The sequence below is a fragment of the Nakaseomyces bracarensis genome (assembly GCF_045282275.1).
Source record: "Nakaseomyces bracarensis strain CBM3 chromosome Unknown Scaff6_0, whole genome shotgun sequence".
In the NCBI taxonomy this organism is placed as follows: Eukaryota; Fungi; Ascomycota; class Saccharomycetes; order Saccharomycetales; family Saccharomycetaceae; genus Nakaseomyces; species Nakaseomyces bracarensis.
In genome coordinates, this window is record NW_027263966.1 from 84,419 (window position 1) to 97,553 (window position 13,135).

The window sequence follows — 13,135 nt, forward strand, 5'->3', positions numbered from 1 at the left end:
GGCGGGAAAAGCGATGGCAAACAAAGAGATAAAATTAGGGGAGCGGGGTACAAATGCAAGATCTAACCAAAGGCACGCTATGTGCGGCTGTAAAAAACAACTAGAGCGATGCGTGAAGTAGTGGCGTTTCCAAGGGAGGAGACGGGGTTTGGCACGGATGTAGTTACGATGAGGAAGAGTGTTGAGATGGCACTGCACTCAGACCAGGAGCCGCATGTCTTGTTAAACCTGTTGTTCAGCTATATCGACACGCTTTTGAGCTATGACGGTCCGCGGAACCGGATACAGTGTGAGGTGGCAACCGCGGTGTTGAACATCGCGCTTTGTTACAAGTACCTGGTGTTGGAGACTATGGTCTATGCTTACAGGAAGGGAGAACCGAAGCTGTGGGCCACGGTGACTAACTATTTGAAACGTGGAGTTGGGATATTGCAGTTCTTGAAAGGGTGCAGCTGGCTCAACCCTACGGACAACGGGTATCCGATGCTTGACAAATTGATATATGAACTGGGAGTGCTGCAGCAATTGAGTGTCATACTTCTTTCTCTCGGGAAGATCAGGAGTAATCTGTATAACGACGTCATGCTTGACTTGGATCACTCAGCGGACCTGACAAGGACTATCTTTAACTCGAATAACATCACACTGTACACAAGGCTGTGTATCAGCTGTCAGGAAATAATGCTGAGGCTTTTGACCGATAAGAACAACAACTCTGATATAATTAACAAGAGTAACTTCGATTTCCTCAGATCACTGACGTTACTACTGGTGTCAATTGAACAATTTGAGATGGATAATATCGGGAAGGCTATCGGACTTTTGAACCTATCACAAGAACAGCTAACTAAAAATATTATGACAAAATCTGAATTAAGGGATACGCTCAATGAACATAGGATAGTTGAAAGGGACCAAAATCTGAAAGGTCAAATGAAATCGAAACTGCTGAATACGTTTACGAAGAAAAAGGAAAAGAATGTCGAAAGTGACCAATCCGATCTTCTCAAACGACTGAAAAATATTAGAATCTCTAAGAAGTCGAGCTCCAAAAAGCAAGCCAGAGACTGTTTACTTCCGATCCTCCAAGAGATATTGAATGATCTATTATTACCACTAATGGTTTTATTTACATACCGTTATGAAAAGACTAACGAACTCTACGGCCTCCAAGTAGTAGAGACGGATGAAAAGGACTTGATTAGAGAGTTACCGAAAGGAATACCAATGGATATGAAAAGTGTGACATGGAAAATCTCTGAGGCCAACAAATTAGTTGAAGATACCTCTTTGTCGATAGGTTATGACGAATATTTCTAGTCTCTAATAAGAAATTTCTACCGTTATTTAGAAATGTTTAGGCCAAAAAAAAACCCTTATCTTACAAGAGTTATATATGTAATTGTATATATTTGGTTTAATACAATTAATGATGTTTAACTTATTTTCTTTCTTAGCGTAGAGTCATACTTTTTTTATCTAATAATTATATTTCAACTAAGTTACAATTCGAAAACATAAAATATAACATCAGTACATTCTAACGAGGTAATAATAAGTAAGATAAATATACAAGTTTTACTGATCATAAATGATTCCAAACTTTGAAAAAACAACAAATACATATGGTCTCTTGGCCCAGTTGGTTAAGGCACCGTGCTAATAACGCGGGGATCAGCGGTTCGATCCCGCTAGAGACCATTTCTTTTTATTTTTCAATGTGAGTTTTTAAATATTCCGGGTAATAAAATAAGAGATTATTTTGGCATTTAGTATGCTATATAAGGCGTATTACATATCATTAGGATAAAAAACCATATCCTTTTTAATTGAATATGCTTACAATTATGCTATTCTATTATTAAATATCAAATACACAGTTACCATGCAATCCCCTTCATGTAGTAATCGTTGTTATCTTGTCCACTTTTATCAAAAATTCCCTTGAATTCTTCAAATTCTAAGGTAGGTAGTACTTTCAGTTTTCTTGTAGACTCTGCCTCCAACAAGGTATCATAACTCCAATCAAGGAAATCTTCCATATTATAATGCATTTTTCTAAATTGTTGTGCAAAGATTTTAGCTAGAGTTGCAACATTTGGATGGTAATGGTCCATCAGGGTCTTCAATTCCCAGAGTGATGATTCCATTGCATGAGTTTGTTCAGGAGAAGTAGATTCGATATCGAATGGATCGTTATAAGCTCTTTGTCTATCAGAGAGCTCTTTTCTTTGTTCTGGTGTGAAAAATGGATCACTCATGTAGTAAGGATCATGTATCATAATCATACAACTAGGATGCTTTTTCAAAAGATTATATATGAAAGGAATTATAGTCACAATAGCACCTGGTGGTGCAGTTAAGGAGTATCTTGCCAGTTTTTTGATAAACGATGCTACTAAATGCGCTGAAATATGAGTCGAGGATAAAAATATATCCATTAATCTGAAGAATCTTGATCTATATTTGACATGCATCAAATCTGGTGTAACTAGCTGATAAAGCTTACCGTAAAAATTTGGATATTCCAGTCCGGACGATTTTATTAGTTCGAAAAGACCATTTAGTGCCAGTATAGGTACAACGTCAGCATTTATCCTCCTAGAGCTTTGTAAGTTATATGAATCTGTCAAAAAGTCCATTAGTCTTGTTGGAGTTTGGAAGTATGGGATAATTCTTCTATGCAAGATTAGGAGTACTGTTTTATATTGATTAATCGAAAGATGTCCATTCAGAACCAACAACCAGTTCTTCTCTAAGTTTGATTTAAACCTTGATTCATTCTCAATAGCCTGCGGAGGGTTCGATACGAAAATCTCCAACTCTACTTCAGCATTAGACAAATATTTGTCATGATTTACTATAGTTAACCACTTACCTACAACTATGGGAGTAACTTCAAGTTCCTTCTTCTCTAGAAGGTCCAAGAATTCAGCCTGGAAGTAATATTGGACATCGACGTATTCTTTATAGTACTTCTCAGTAAATTCACTGATCAACGAACTTTGAGATTGGCCCTCCTTTGGATCCAGCTCATCATCTTTGACAGTAGAAGTAAACAAAGCCTTGATCAACTTTTGCAATGTCTTGTTTGGGAAGTACGTAGCATCATCAGTGGAAGCGAAGTGTGTGGATTCCTGCTCCAGCAGTTGCATGTATATATCCATACAATCCAATGTCAATGAACACTCAATATCAACCTGTGCAATCAATTTGAGCAAATTAGCCTTGAAAGTATCATAAAGCTTCCTACACCACTTATTGAAGTCTAGAAGTTCTGGTTTCTTAACACGGAGCGACAGCTCACCTTTCACAAACAGCTTTTTGAATATCTGGAACAATGCAACAGTCAGAAACCTCAGGTTTTGCTCGTCTGTAGAGTCCTCATCCAAGGTCCCATTCAATTTAAGTCCCTGGACAAGTTTAATAATAGAGTTATACTCTTTTCTGTCATCACCAGATGTTATCTTCTTAGCAAGCACTTTAATCTCATCAATGCCCAACATCTTCTTGCCTTTTTATTTATATATTTAAAGTAGTCTATTACCTATTTGTTTTATATCTCCCATATACAACTCTGACTACTAGTTCATGTTGGGCAACTAGCTCATCGCAAATATTTGATGAAATATGAAAAATTTCATATCATAAACAACGAACGCGATGCCCTAAGTGAAAAAAAAATTTTTATTTTCGTCTGTCTTCTAATTTTTTTTTCAAGCAGTTAAGTTTTCCCTTTCGCGAGTATATAAAGAGATAGCTCATCGCAGAGATTTGAAATTTTTTGTTTATTCTTTTTTATTTGTTAGTTTTTCTATTATCTCTCTCTTTTTTTTTAGAAGGAAACCATGACCTTCCAAGTTTTAAAAAGAAGATGATGAAATTATTTGCGTGTAACCAATATCGAACAATTCTTTTCTCGACTCTTTTGTTGAGGTTTTAATGGAGACAGCGGTACCAACGCAGACCTTTTTAATCTTGTTACACCGAGTAGTTTACGAACTTACTCATATTTTAAAGGACGCTTTTATTAGAACATTCTGATTCTTTTAATCATAAAGGAAAGGTCTACATTTACTTTGTAAAAGATTTATATTATGTTTATACATTTTCTCATCTTGTTAGCATATCTTGTTAGCATATCTTGTAAGCATATCTTGTTAGCATATTGTTTAGCATATCTCGTTAACATCTCACTTACGAGCTTATTTCAAACCACTACGTCCCAAACCTACAGCGGGTAGGCATTATGTCAATGACATAATACGGTTAAAACAATACGAGCCGTGCCCGGGTAAGATAAAGATACAAGTGCCGTGTCCAGATATGAAAAGAACCATCAAACGTCTTGCAGTGTTCTCTAAGTGCACAATTTGTTCCGATCTTCCTTTCTTTTCATCCCAGAAAAACAGCCGTAGCACCGCAGAAAGAGATCACCTTCTCTGCATTTGCAACTTTTTTTTTTCTTTCCTCGAAGAAAATGCTCCGGTGGCGGTGTTTTTGTATTCCACATCCACATATTGTTTGTATTTCAGTAGAAACTGGCGTACAAGGGACAGGAGTTGAGAGGATTGGGAAAAATAGCTATTTTGGCATCGATAAACTCTTTAAAAAACTCAGGAATAAAAGAAAGAAGTTATTGGGTGAGACTATGAGTAATAGTTTCTTCCCACAGATGGATTTGCCTCTGAATGACAAATGTTTATGAGTTGGGAAATAACCTGGAAGAAAAAAAAAATTTTATGTACAGCTGTCTCTTAGGGACTCGATGAGTTTTTGATGATAGTTCTTTTTCTTCAAAATTTTTCACTTTCTTGGTATATAATATATAATGATTGGATTCTTTATATGTAATTCTTTTATAATATTTCCGGTATTTGAAAGTAGGAAGTATTAACTTGTAAAAAGAAGGACACACTTTTATTCTTATAAACCAAATACTATAACAAAACTACAAAAGATGTGTGGTATCTTCGCTGCATTCAGACACCCAGAGGTGCATGCTTTCAAGCCAAAGGCTTTACAACTATCTAAGAGAATCAGACACCGTGGTCCAGATTGGTCCGGTAACATTGTCAAGAACTCTACCATCTTGGTCCACGAGAGATTGGCTATTGTTGGTTTGGACTCCGGTGCTCAGCCAATCACCAGTGAAGACGGTGACTACACTTTGTGTGTCAACGGTGAAATTTACAACCACATCCAGCTAAGAGAACAATTCCCAAACTACGCATACAAGACGCTGAGTGACTGTGAACCTATCATCCCAGCTTACCTAGAGCACGACATCGATGCTCCTAAGTTCCTAGACGGTATGTTCGCCTGGTGTCTATACGACGCTAAGCAGGACAGAATTGTCGCTGCTAGAGACCCTGTCGGTATCACCACTTTGTACATGGGTCGCTCCTCTGCCTCCCCAAAGACAGTCTACTTCGCCTCTGAGTTGAAGTGTCTGACCGACGACTGTGACCAGATCACCGCCTTCCCACCAGGTCACATCTACGATTCCAACACTGACCAAATCACCAGATACTTCACCCCAGACTGGATTGATGAGACACGTATCCCAACTACCCCAGTTAGCTACAAGGACATCAGAGAAAGTCTAGAGAAGGCCGTCAGAAAGAGACTGATGGCTGAAGTCCCATACGGTGTTCTATTGTCCGGTGGTCTGGACTCTTCTCTAATCGCCGCTATTGCTGCCCGTGAGACTGAGAAGGCCAACGAAGAGAACCAACCTGCTGAGGTTGATGCCTCTGGTAACAGACAACTAGCTGGTATCGATGACGAGGGTCACTTGCACACTGCTGGCTGGTCTCGTCTGCACTCCTTTGCCATCGGTTTGCCAAACGCCCCAGATCTACAAGCTGCCAGAAAGGTCGCCAAGTTCATTAACTCTATCCACCACGAACACACATTCACTCTACAAGAAGGTTTGGATGCCTTGGACGATGTCATCTACCACTTGGAAACTTACGATGTCACTACAATCAGAGCCTCTACTCCTATGTTCTTGCTAGCTAGAAAGATTAAGGCCCAAGGTGTCAAGATGGTCTTGTCCGGTGAAGGTTCCGACGAAATCTTCGGTGGTTACTTGTACTTTGCCCAAGCTCCATCTGCTACTGAATTCCACATCGAGTCTGTTAAGCGTGTTAAGAACCTGCATTTGGCTGATTGTCTAAGAGCTAACAAGTCTACTATGGCTTGGGGTCTAGAAGCCCGTGTTCCATTCTTGGACAAGGACTTCTTGCAACTATGTATGAACATCGATCCAAAGGAAAAGCTGATCGACTCCTCCGCTGGCCGTATCGAAAAGTACATTCTAAGAAAGGCATTCGACACCTCTGATGAGCCAGACGTAAAACCATACTTGCCAGAAGAAATTCTATGGAGACAAAAGGAACAATTCTCCGACGGTGTTGGTTACTCCTGGATTGACGGTCTAAAGGACACTGCCGAGAGAGTCATCTCCGACACCATGTTCTCTAACCCTAAGATTGAATGGGGTGAAGATATCCCATCCACCAAGGAAGCCTACTGGTACAGATTGAAGTTCGACGCTCTTTTCCCACAAAAGACCGCCGCTTCCACTGTCATGAGATGGATTCCAAAGGCCGACTGGGGTTGTGCTGAAGATCCATCTGGTAGATACGCTAAGATCCATGAACAACACGTTACTGTTTAAATATTATAGGTGTGATACAATAATAAAGTATATGTAATATTTTTTTTTTTTTTTTTTTTCTCTTTCCTTTCTAGAAACCTATTTTCAGACTTGTTTATATTTGATGAGTATAATGCGATACATATTTCAATAAAAATCAATAGATAGTTTAAGCAAACATCATTTACTATGTCTACAATTGGGCCAATCGATAAAGTAATGACTGTAATGTCTTGATTTGTCCAAATCACCAACTACAGTCAAATATGTCCATAATCAATTGGCTAACTTGCCAGAAAAGGCAGATCCAGACACATTATCAATTGTCCTATAAAACCAATGGATAGGATAGTGTACTCATTACAAAATTGACAGCTTGGTGGAGGACAGCTGATGAGGACAATAACTTTAAATATTGGGCTAATCTCATCTCGGAAAATTCCACTGGAATCTTATGTACGGCACTTTCTGCGCATCTGCAAAATTTTCTGAAAATATAGGTTGCTTCCTTATATTGCGTGCAAAGAAGGGGACTCTCTACGCTGTAGACCCATGACTAATTTCTATAATGCTTAGAAGAAGATGTCAATTGAGTGCTTATCTCTTCTTCTAATCTATTGAAAGATAAGAGATACTATGGTTGCCTGCAACAACGGGAACAGCAACAAATAAATAATAGTACAGCCTTGAAACCTGAATAACTAAAAAAAAATTGATTATAAGAAGGGATAGGTATTTGTCTAAAAATATTGAATCTGAGATATTGATACTAAAAACAACAACAATAATAATAATATAAAGCAGATTAATAGAAAGCAAGCTAAAATGAGAACTCCTAAGAAGAATAGAAAGAACAGTATGTTCTCGCTTTCCGAATCCATTTCGGTTTCGTTAGGTTTACAATCGCCTGATAATGGGGACATAGCGGATACAGAGGAGTATTTGGGTCCTCGAGCCATTAGGGCCTCTGGTGTGCAGAACGCTCTGTCTAATGATACTAGTACATTTTTAGGAAGATCCTATGTGAGTGGAATACTGGGCTCATCACTGCCGAACGGGCCAGAGAAGAATATTTTACCTACGTCTACAAGGTATGGTTCGAAGACGATCCATGAATCTAACAAGTTGCACCGGCAGACAGCTGCAATTGCGGAAGAGTTCGATGATGGTACTATTGGTGAGTCTACAGGGAGTCTAAATGACTACTTGAACATGTTAGATGAAGTACAAAGAGAGGAATTAGAAATTCAATCATCTGGAGATGGAATCAGAGCTGTGGAGAACAAAACCCCAGTTAGCATTAATTTGACTAGAGCTACTAATCCAAACCTGGATGAGCAAGCTGTGTCACTATTGACTCCATCCTCGTCAAATCTTGAGAACTACGGATCACTAACATCTGACGAGAACGTTATAATGACCACAAATAGCATCGATCAGCATTCGTCTTACCAATCAATCACTGTAACTCCTTCAGTGGGCTATAGAAATCCACCTTTATCTAAATCTGAACAAATTTGCCATTTCTTTTCGAGCATTGTACAATACATGCCAGCTGCTGTACTTGGATTATTATTAAATATATTGGATGCATTATCTTATGGTATGATTATTTTTCCAATTACAGAACCAATCTTTTCCCATTTAGGCCCTACAGGTATTTCCATGTTTTATATTTCCACTATCATCTCCCAGTTTGTTTATTCTTCAGGATGGTCTCGCTTTCCTTCGGGTATCGGTAGTGAAATGATTGAAATCACACCATTCTATCATACAATGGCTCTAGCTATTAAGAACGCTTTACCTGGGAAAGACGATGAAATTATTACAACGACTATATTCTGTTATGTTATTAGCTCTATAATCACTGGGCTTACTTTTTATTTATTAGGAAAGCTAAAGCTTGGTAAAATTGTGGGATTCTTTCCTAGGCACATTTTGATTGGTTGTATTGGTGGTGTTGGTTACTTTTTGGTAATCACAGGACTTGAAGTAACAACAAGAGTAGCAAAATTTGAATACTCATTACCATTTCTCAAAGATTTGTTTTTCAACCAAGCCACTTTTTGGAAATGGTTTCTACCAGTCATTTTAACAGTTATCCTAGTAGTTACCCAAAAATGCTTCAGAAACTCACTGGTATTACCAAGTTTTTACATTCTTACTTTGATATTATTCCATTTTATTGTTGCTATAGTTCCCAGTATATCATTAAATCAACTAAGGAAGTCTGGTTGGATTTTCCCAACACCTGAAACATCAAGTAGTTGGTATGACCATTATAGGTATTTCAACTTTGGGAAGGCTCATTGGATTTTGGTGTTAAAACAGATACCAACTATGCTGGCTTTAACTTTCTTTGGCATTCTTCACGTTCCTATTAATGTTCCAGCGCTAGCAATGTCTATCCAAATGGATAAATATGATGTTGATAGAGAACTCATTGCCCATGGATACTCTAACTTCTTTAGCGGTCTTTTTGGGTCTGTTCAAAATTATTTAGTGTACACTAATAGTGTCTTATTCATGAGGGCAGGTGCTGATTCTGCTTTAGCTGGTTTTGTTTTAATTGTTCTAACGATAATCGTAATGGTTATCGGACCAGTAATTATTTCATTTATTCCCATTTGCATCGTTGGTTCTTTAATCTTTTTACTTGGTTATGAATTGCTTGTCGAAGCAATGGTCGATCCACTAGGTAAGGTGACTACATTTGAATATATGACTATCGCTATCATTGTCCTTACAATGGGTATTTTTGATTTTGTTTTGGGTATTGTTGTGGGAATTTTAATTGCTTGTTTCTCATTTATGATTGATAGCACTAAATTACAAACCATCAATGGAGAATTTGATGGGACCATTGCTAAGAGTACTGTGTATAGAGACTTTACTCAAACGAGATTTTTGGATCAAATCGGAGAGCAAATTTATGTGTTAAAACTACAGAACTTACTATTTTTTGGTACCATAATTTCTATCGAAGAAAAAATCGAACGACTTCTCGAGATTAGTGATAATGATACCTCTAAACACAGAATAAAGTTTTTAATTTTGGATTTCAAGAACATCAACGCCGACAATATTGACTACTCAGCTGCTGAAGGTTTTAACCGGATCAAACGTTACACAGAGGCGAAGAATATCAAACTGATTATATCATCTATTAGGGAAAGCGATAGAATATATCATGTCTTCAACCAGGTTGGATTACTTCAGAATGTTGAATTATTCAAGGATTTAAATAGTGCATTGGAATGGTGCGAAAACGAATTTCTTTACCAATTTAAGAAATTAAGAGAGAAGGCAAAGGCAAGACTACAAGGAAAGACCAAAACAATCAACGCAACTTTAAGCAAACAACTAAAGCGATACGACGAAGGATCTAAAAATACGAGTATTGGTAATTCAATGCTACAAAATTTGATGTCTTTGCCGACAAATACTCCAAGGAACCACCAACTTGTATCAGCAGCTCAGCAGGCCTTCAGTAACGAACAAATGATGTCCACTGAGATTGAGACTCAAATCGATTTGCCGGATCCCCTCCTAAAAATTTTGTTATTCTCATTAAAAATCTATAGACCTAATATTGTTTCTCGTGATGCTGAAACAAGAACGGATGAGATTGATTTTTGGAAGCAGCTATGCCCCTATTTCTCCAAAAAAGTCCTTACTGCTGATTCAGCTTTCCTACACAACAATAATTTCTTCTTCCTTGTTGACTCAGGAATTCTAAAGGTCACTTACAACTTACCTGCTGGGGCAGTTTATGAGACATTGTCAAATGGTACTTGTTACGGAAAGATTCTAAGCAAACGTGACAGCGAGCAAATGAACAGAAATCTTACAATTGAGGTCGAGACAGATTCCATTTTATGGATTATTAATAGTACAAGTATGGAACTGATGAAGAATGATAACATCCAACTATATACCGAACTAGTTCTGTTAATTCTAACTATAAGAGATACAAGGTTCAAGGAATTACTCGGTTACGCCTTAGTGAGCGCATAGGAGATGCGAGTAAGCAGTTCAAGAACACATGCATATTTATTTACCGAATTAATTGTTTCCCAGAGCTTCCTCTACATACATCATTTTTTTAGTTATTTATTTTAAGCATTAAGGCATATCTAATACTAATATTTTCTCATTACTACGAACTGATTCGTCCTATATCTGCCTCGCACAGAAGAATACGCACAACCAGTTTTTTGACACATTTATTGTTTAATATAAAAAAATTTAATTCATGCGTGGGATGGCACTGCCCCCACAGAACTCCCCGCAGAGTTGAAATAGGAAGGAAGCAGATGCCCATTGTTTGCTGGAAAGAATATTATCTAGTATATAATGCAAATCAATTGAAGAGAATAAGTCTAATTGAATTGAAGAAGCAATTATAAAGACGACACTTCAAATCAAATCAAGTAAATCTATATCTGAAAATAACTAAGTTTAAAAAAAACATAATGTCCTCATTACAAAGCGATACAGATTATGACCTGGAAGACATATCCTCGTTTTCTTCCCAGGATTCTTACAAACCTGAGCCGTTTATGGGTCCCGAGGAGCCCAGGATCGGTGATACTATGAGTCGTAAATCTACTAATGTATCTGCCACTACGCATACCGACGATGTGCATTCCAGGCACAGTGCTGGAACCATCAAGAAAATGAACTCTAATGCCATCGAAAAAGTAGTAACAAACAACGCTCTAACTGGTAACTCTGAGACCATTGAGTCTCTGAAGGCTAAGGGGTTAGACCTGGAGAGGAAAGCCGTCCCGGATTTCAACGCTCCACTCACAACCATGGCTTCACAACAGTTCCCTGAAGAGTACCGTCTAGAGACCGACACAGGACTGGTCAAAATGAAAACACTGGACACCCTGAAACGTAAGAGCACGCAGTATTCAGAAACGGACAACCTCTCACAGAGCAAGTCTCAGAACTCTACTCCCGAGATGAACGACACTGTCAAGAAGATCAACTTGGCTGTGGAAAGGAATAAGAAACAATTAGAGAAGTACCAGAAGCACAAGTCCGAAAAGGGTATCAAGGGTTTCATCCACAGACTGTTCGACTGATGGTCGGGTATTGAGAGGCCAAATGCCATGAGCTTTGACTTTTAATATCCCCAGAAGGGCTAGTCGATCCAAGCATGGCTCATCACCTTTCACTTATCCGTATTGAAGTATCTCCAAGACTTTTCTTAAGGGGGAGCTTGCTGTTTTGGTCAAGTGGCTCCCTGATCCGATCAACCGTCTTTTTGGAGAGCGAAAGTGGAGAGAAGGGCTTTAGCAAATGCCTATTTTCATTATTCGTGCCATTAGCCCCGTTCGTCTTTTAATGAATTAGATTGTCCTTAAAATGTCATGTCAAATATAAAATGTCATAGCGTTTTAAATAAGGATATTTAATGAGTTGAGTGCCAACTAAAAACTTGGGTGATTACAATATTTTGGTGAACATAATATCGAAATAATATGTGCATACTATTTGCTACGCGGGAGCATCCCGATTATGAGCTGATTATGATCTCTAATAGAGATGAGTTTTTAGAACGTAAGACACATTCTACTTGCTGGCATAATGGTGACTATATATTATCGCCTTATGATATGGCTCGTAGTCACGAGTTAGGGAATGAGACGATTTTTGGTACGTGGTCAGGTGTTAACCGGGATGGTAGAGTGGCTACTGTACTAAACCTACGATTATCAGATGAACTAGATGTTAAAAGATTGATTGGTGAGAGGTCTAGGGGTATACTACCTTATATATATCTGCTGGACAGGAAACATGATTTCAATGATTGGGAGACTTATGAGAAGTTCCATGCTAAATATCCTTACTTGGATAAAACCGGTGATTTCAACCTATTCTATGGTGATTTTAAAAAAGGTGAATACCGGGTTATAGATTCTCTAGGCCATACATATAACTTATTCGACAGCGAGACGAAGAAGTACATGGTGATTTCGAATGATATACATGAAAGGAATGGTTCTCCTGGAGTTGACTACGCTGGCGTAGAAGATGCCCAGGAATGGGGGAAAATCAAGAAAGGTAAAGATATATTTCAAGCTTTCGTTAAGGAGAGCCAAAAATTCAGCAAAGAAGATGTGATACAAGGCTGCTTTAAGTTAGCCTCTACAGATTTGGTGGATGTTAACGATAGTGTGGGGTTTGATCTGGTAAAAGGTTTGGGAGTAACTAAGGAAACTGTATACGTACCACCGTTACTTACTCCCCCTCACGAAGAATTGGGTTCACCACTTACAGCCGGTTCTTATTACGGAACTAGATCCCAGATAGTCTTGCTAGTGAGCAAGGATAAAAAAAAAGTTACCTTCATAGAGAGAATACTCTACTCTTCCGATAATGAAGTTAACATATTCTCTAGTAATAAACCTAAAGAAGAACTACGTTACGAATTCGACATTTAACTATAGATATGCATTT

The 13,135-nt window shown here is 38.2% G+C and overlaps 6 protein-coding genes across 6 annotated transcripts; 5 read left to right on the plus strand and 1 right to left on the minus strand.

The window, feature by feature from the left end:
* Positions 1 to 108: 108 nt before the first annotated feature.
* Positions 109 to 1,320, plus strand: RNJ42_01190 (uncharacterized protein; the record flags this gene model as incomplete). Its single annotated transcript, XM_071051356.1, has 1 exon — positions 109 to 1,320. One exon carries the CDS (start codon positions 109 to 111, stop codon positions 1,318 to 1,320), a length of 1,212 nt encoding a protein of 403 aa, XP_070907703.1.
* A 560-nt stretch (positions 1,321 to 1,880) lies between these two features.
* On the minus strand, positions 1,881 to 3,506 carry NOC4 (ribosome biosynthesis protein NOC4; the record flags this gene model as incomplete). The annotated part of the gene is made up of 1 exon (XM_071051357.1): positions 1,881 to 3,506. One exon carries the CDS (start codon positions 3,504 to 3,506, stop codon positions 1,881 to 1,883), a length of 1,626 nt encoding a protein of 541 aa, XP_070907704.1.
* Positions 3,507 to 4,960: 1,454 nt separating this feature from the next.
* On the plus strand, positions 4,961 to 6,685 carry ASN2 (asparagine synthase (glutamine-hydrolyzing) 2; the record flags this gene model as incomplete). The annotated part of the gene is made up of 1 exon (XM_071051358.1): positions 4,961 to 6,685. One exon carries the CDS (start codon positions 4,961 to 4,963, stop codon positions 6,683 to 6,685), a length of 1,725 nt encoding a protein of 574 aa, XP_070907705.1.
* Positions 6,686 to 7,489: 804 nt separating this feature from the next.
* VSB1 (Vsb1p) lies at positions 7,490 to 10,681 on the plus strand (the record flags this gene model as incomplete). Its single annotated transcript, XM_071051359.1, has 1 exon — positions 7,490 to 10,681. One exon carries the CDS (start codon positions 7,490 to 7,492, stop codon positions 10,679 to 10,681), a length of 3,192 nt encoding a protein of 1,063 aa, XP_070907706.1.
* Positions 10,682 to 11,139: 458 nt separating this feature from the next.
* RNJ42_01194 (uncharacterized protein) lies at positions 11,140 to 11,757 on the plus strand (the record flags this gene model as incomplete). The annotated part of the gene is made up of 1 exon (XM_071051360.1): positions 11,140 to 11,757. The coding sequence occupies one exon, from the start codon at positions 11,140 to 11,142 to the stop codon at positions 11,755 to 11,757; it is 618 nt and encodes a 205-aa protein (XP_070907707.1).
* A 399-nt stretch (positions 11,758 to 12,156) lies between these two features.
* Positions 12,157 to 13,119, plus strand: RNJ42_01195 (uncharacterized protein; the record flags this gene model as incomplete). Its single annotated transcript, XM_071051361.1, has 1 exon — positions 12,157 to 13,119. The coding sequence occupies one exon, from the start codon at positions 12,157 to 12,159 to the stop codon at positions 13,117 to 13,119; it is 963 nt and encodes a 320-aa protein (XP_070907708.1).
* Between the last annotated feature and the right edge of the window lie 16 nt (positions 13,120 to 13,135).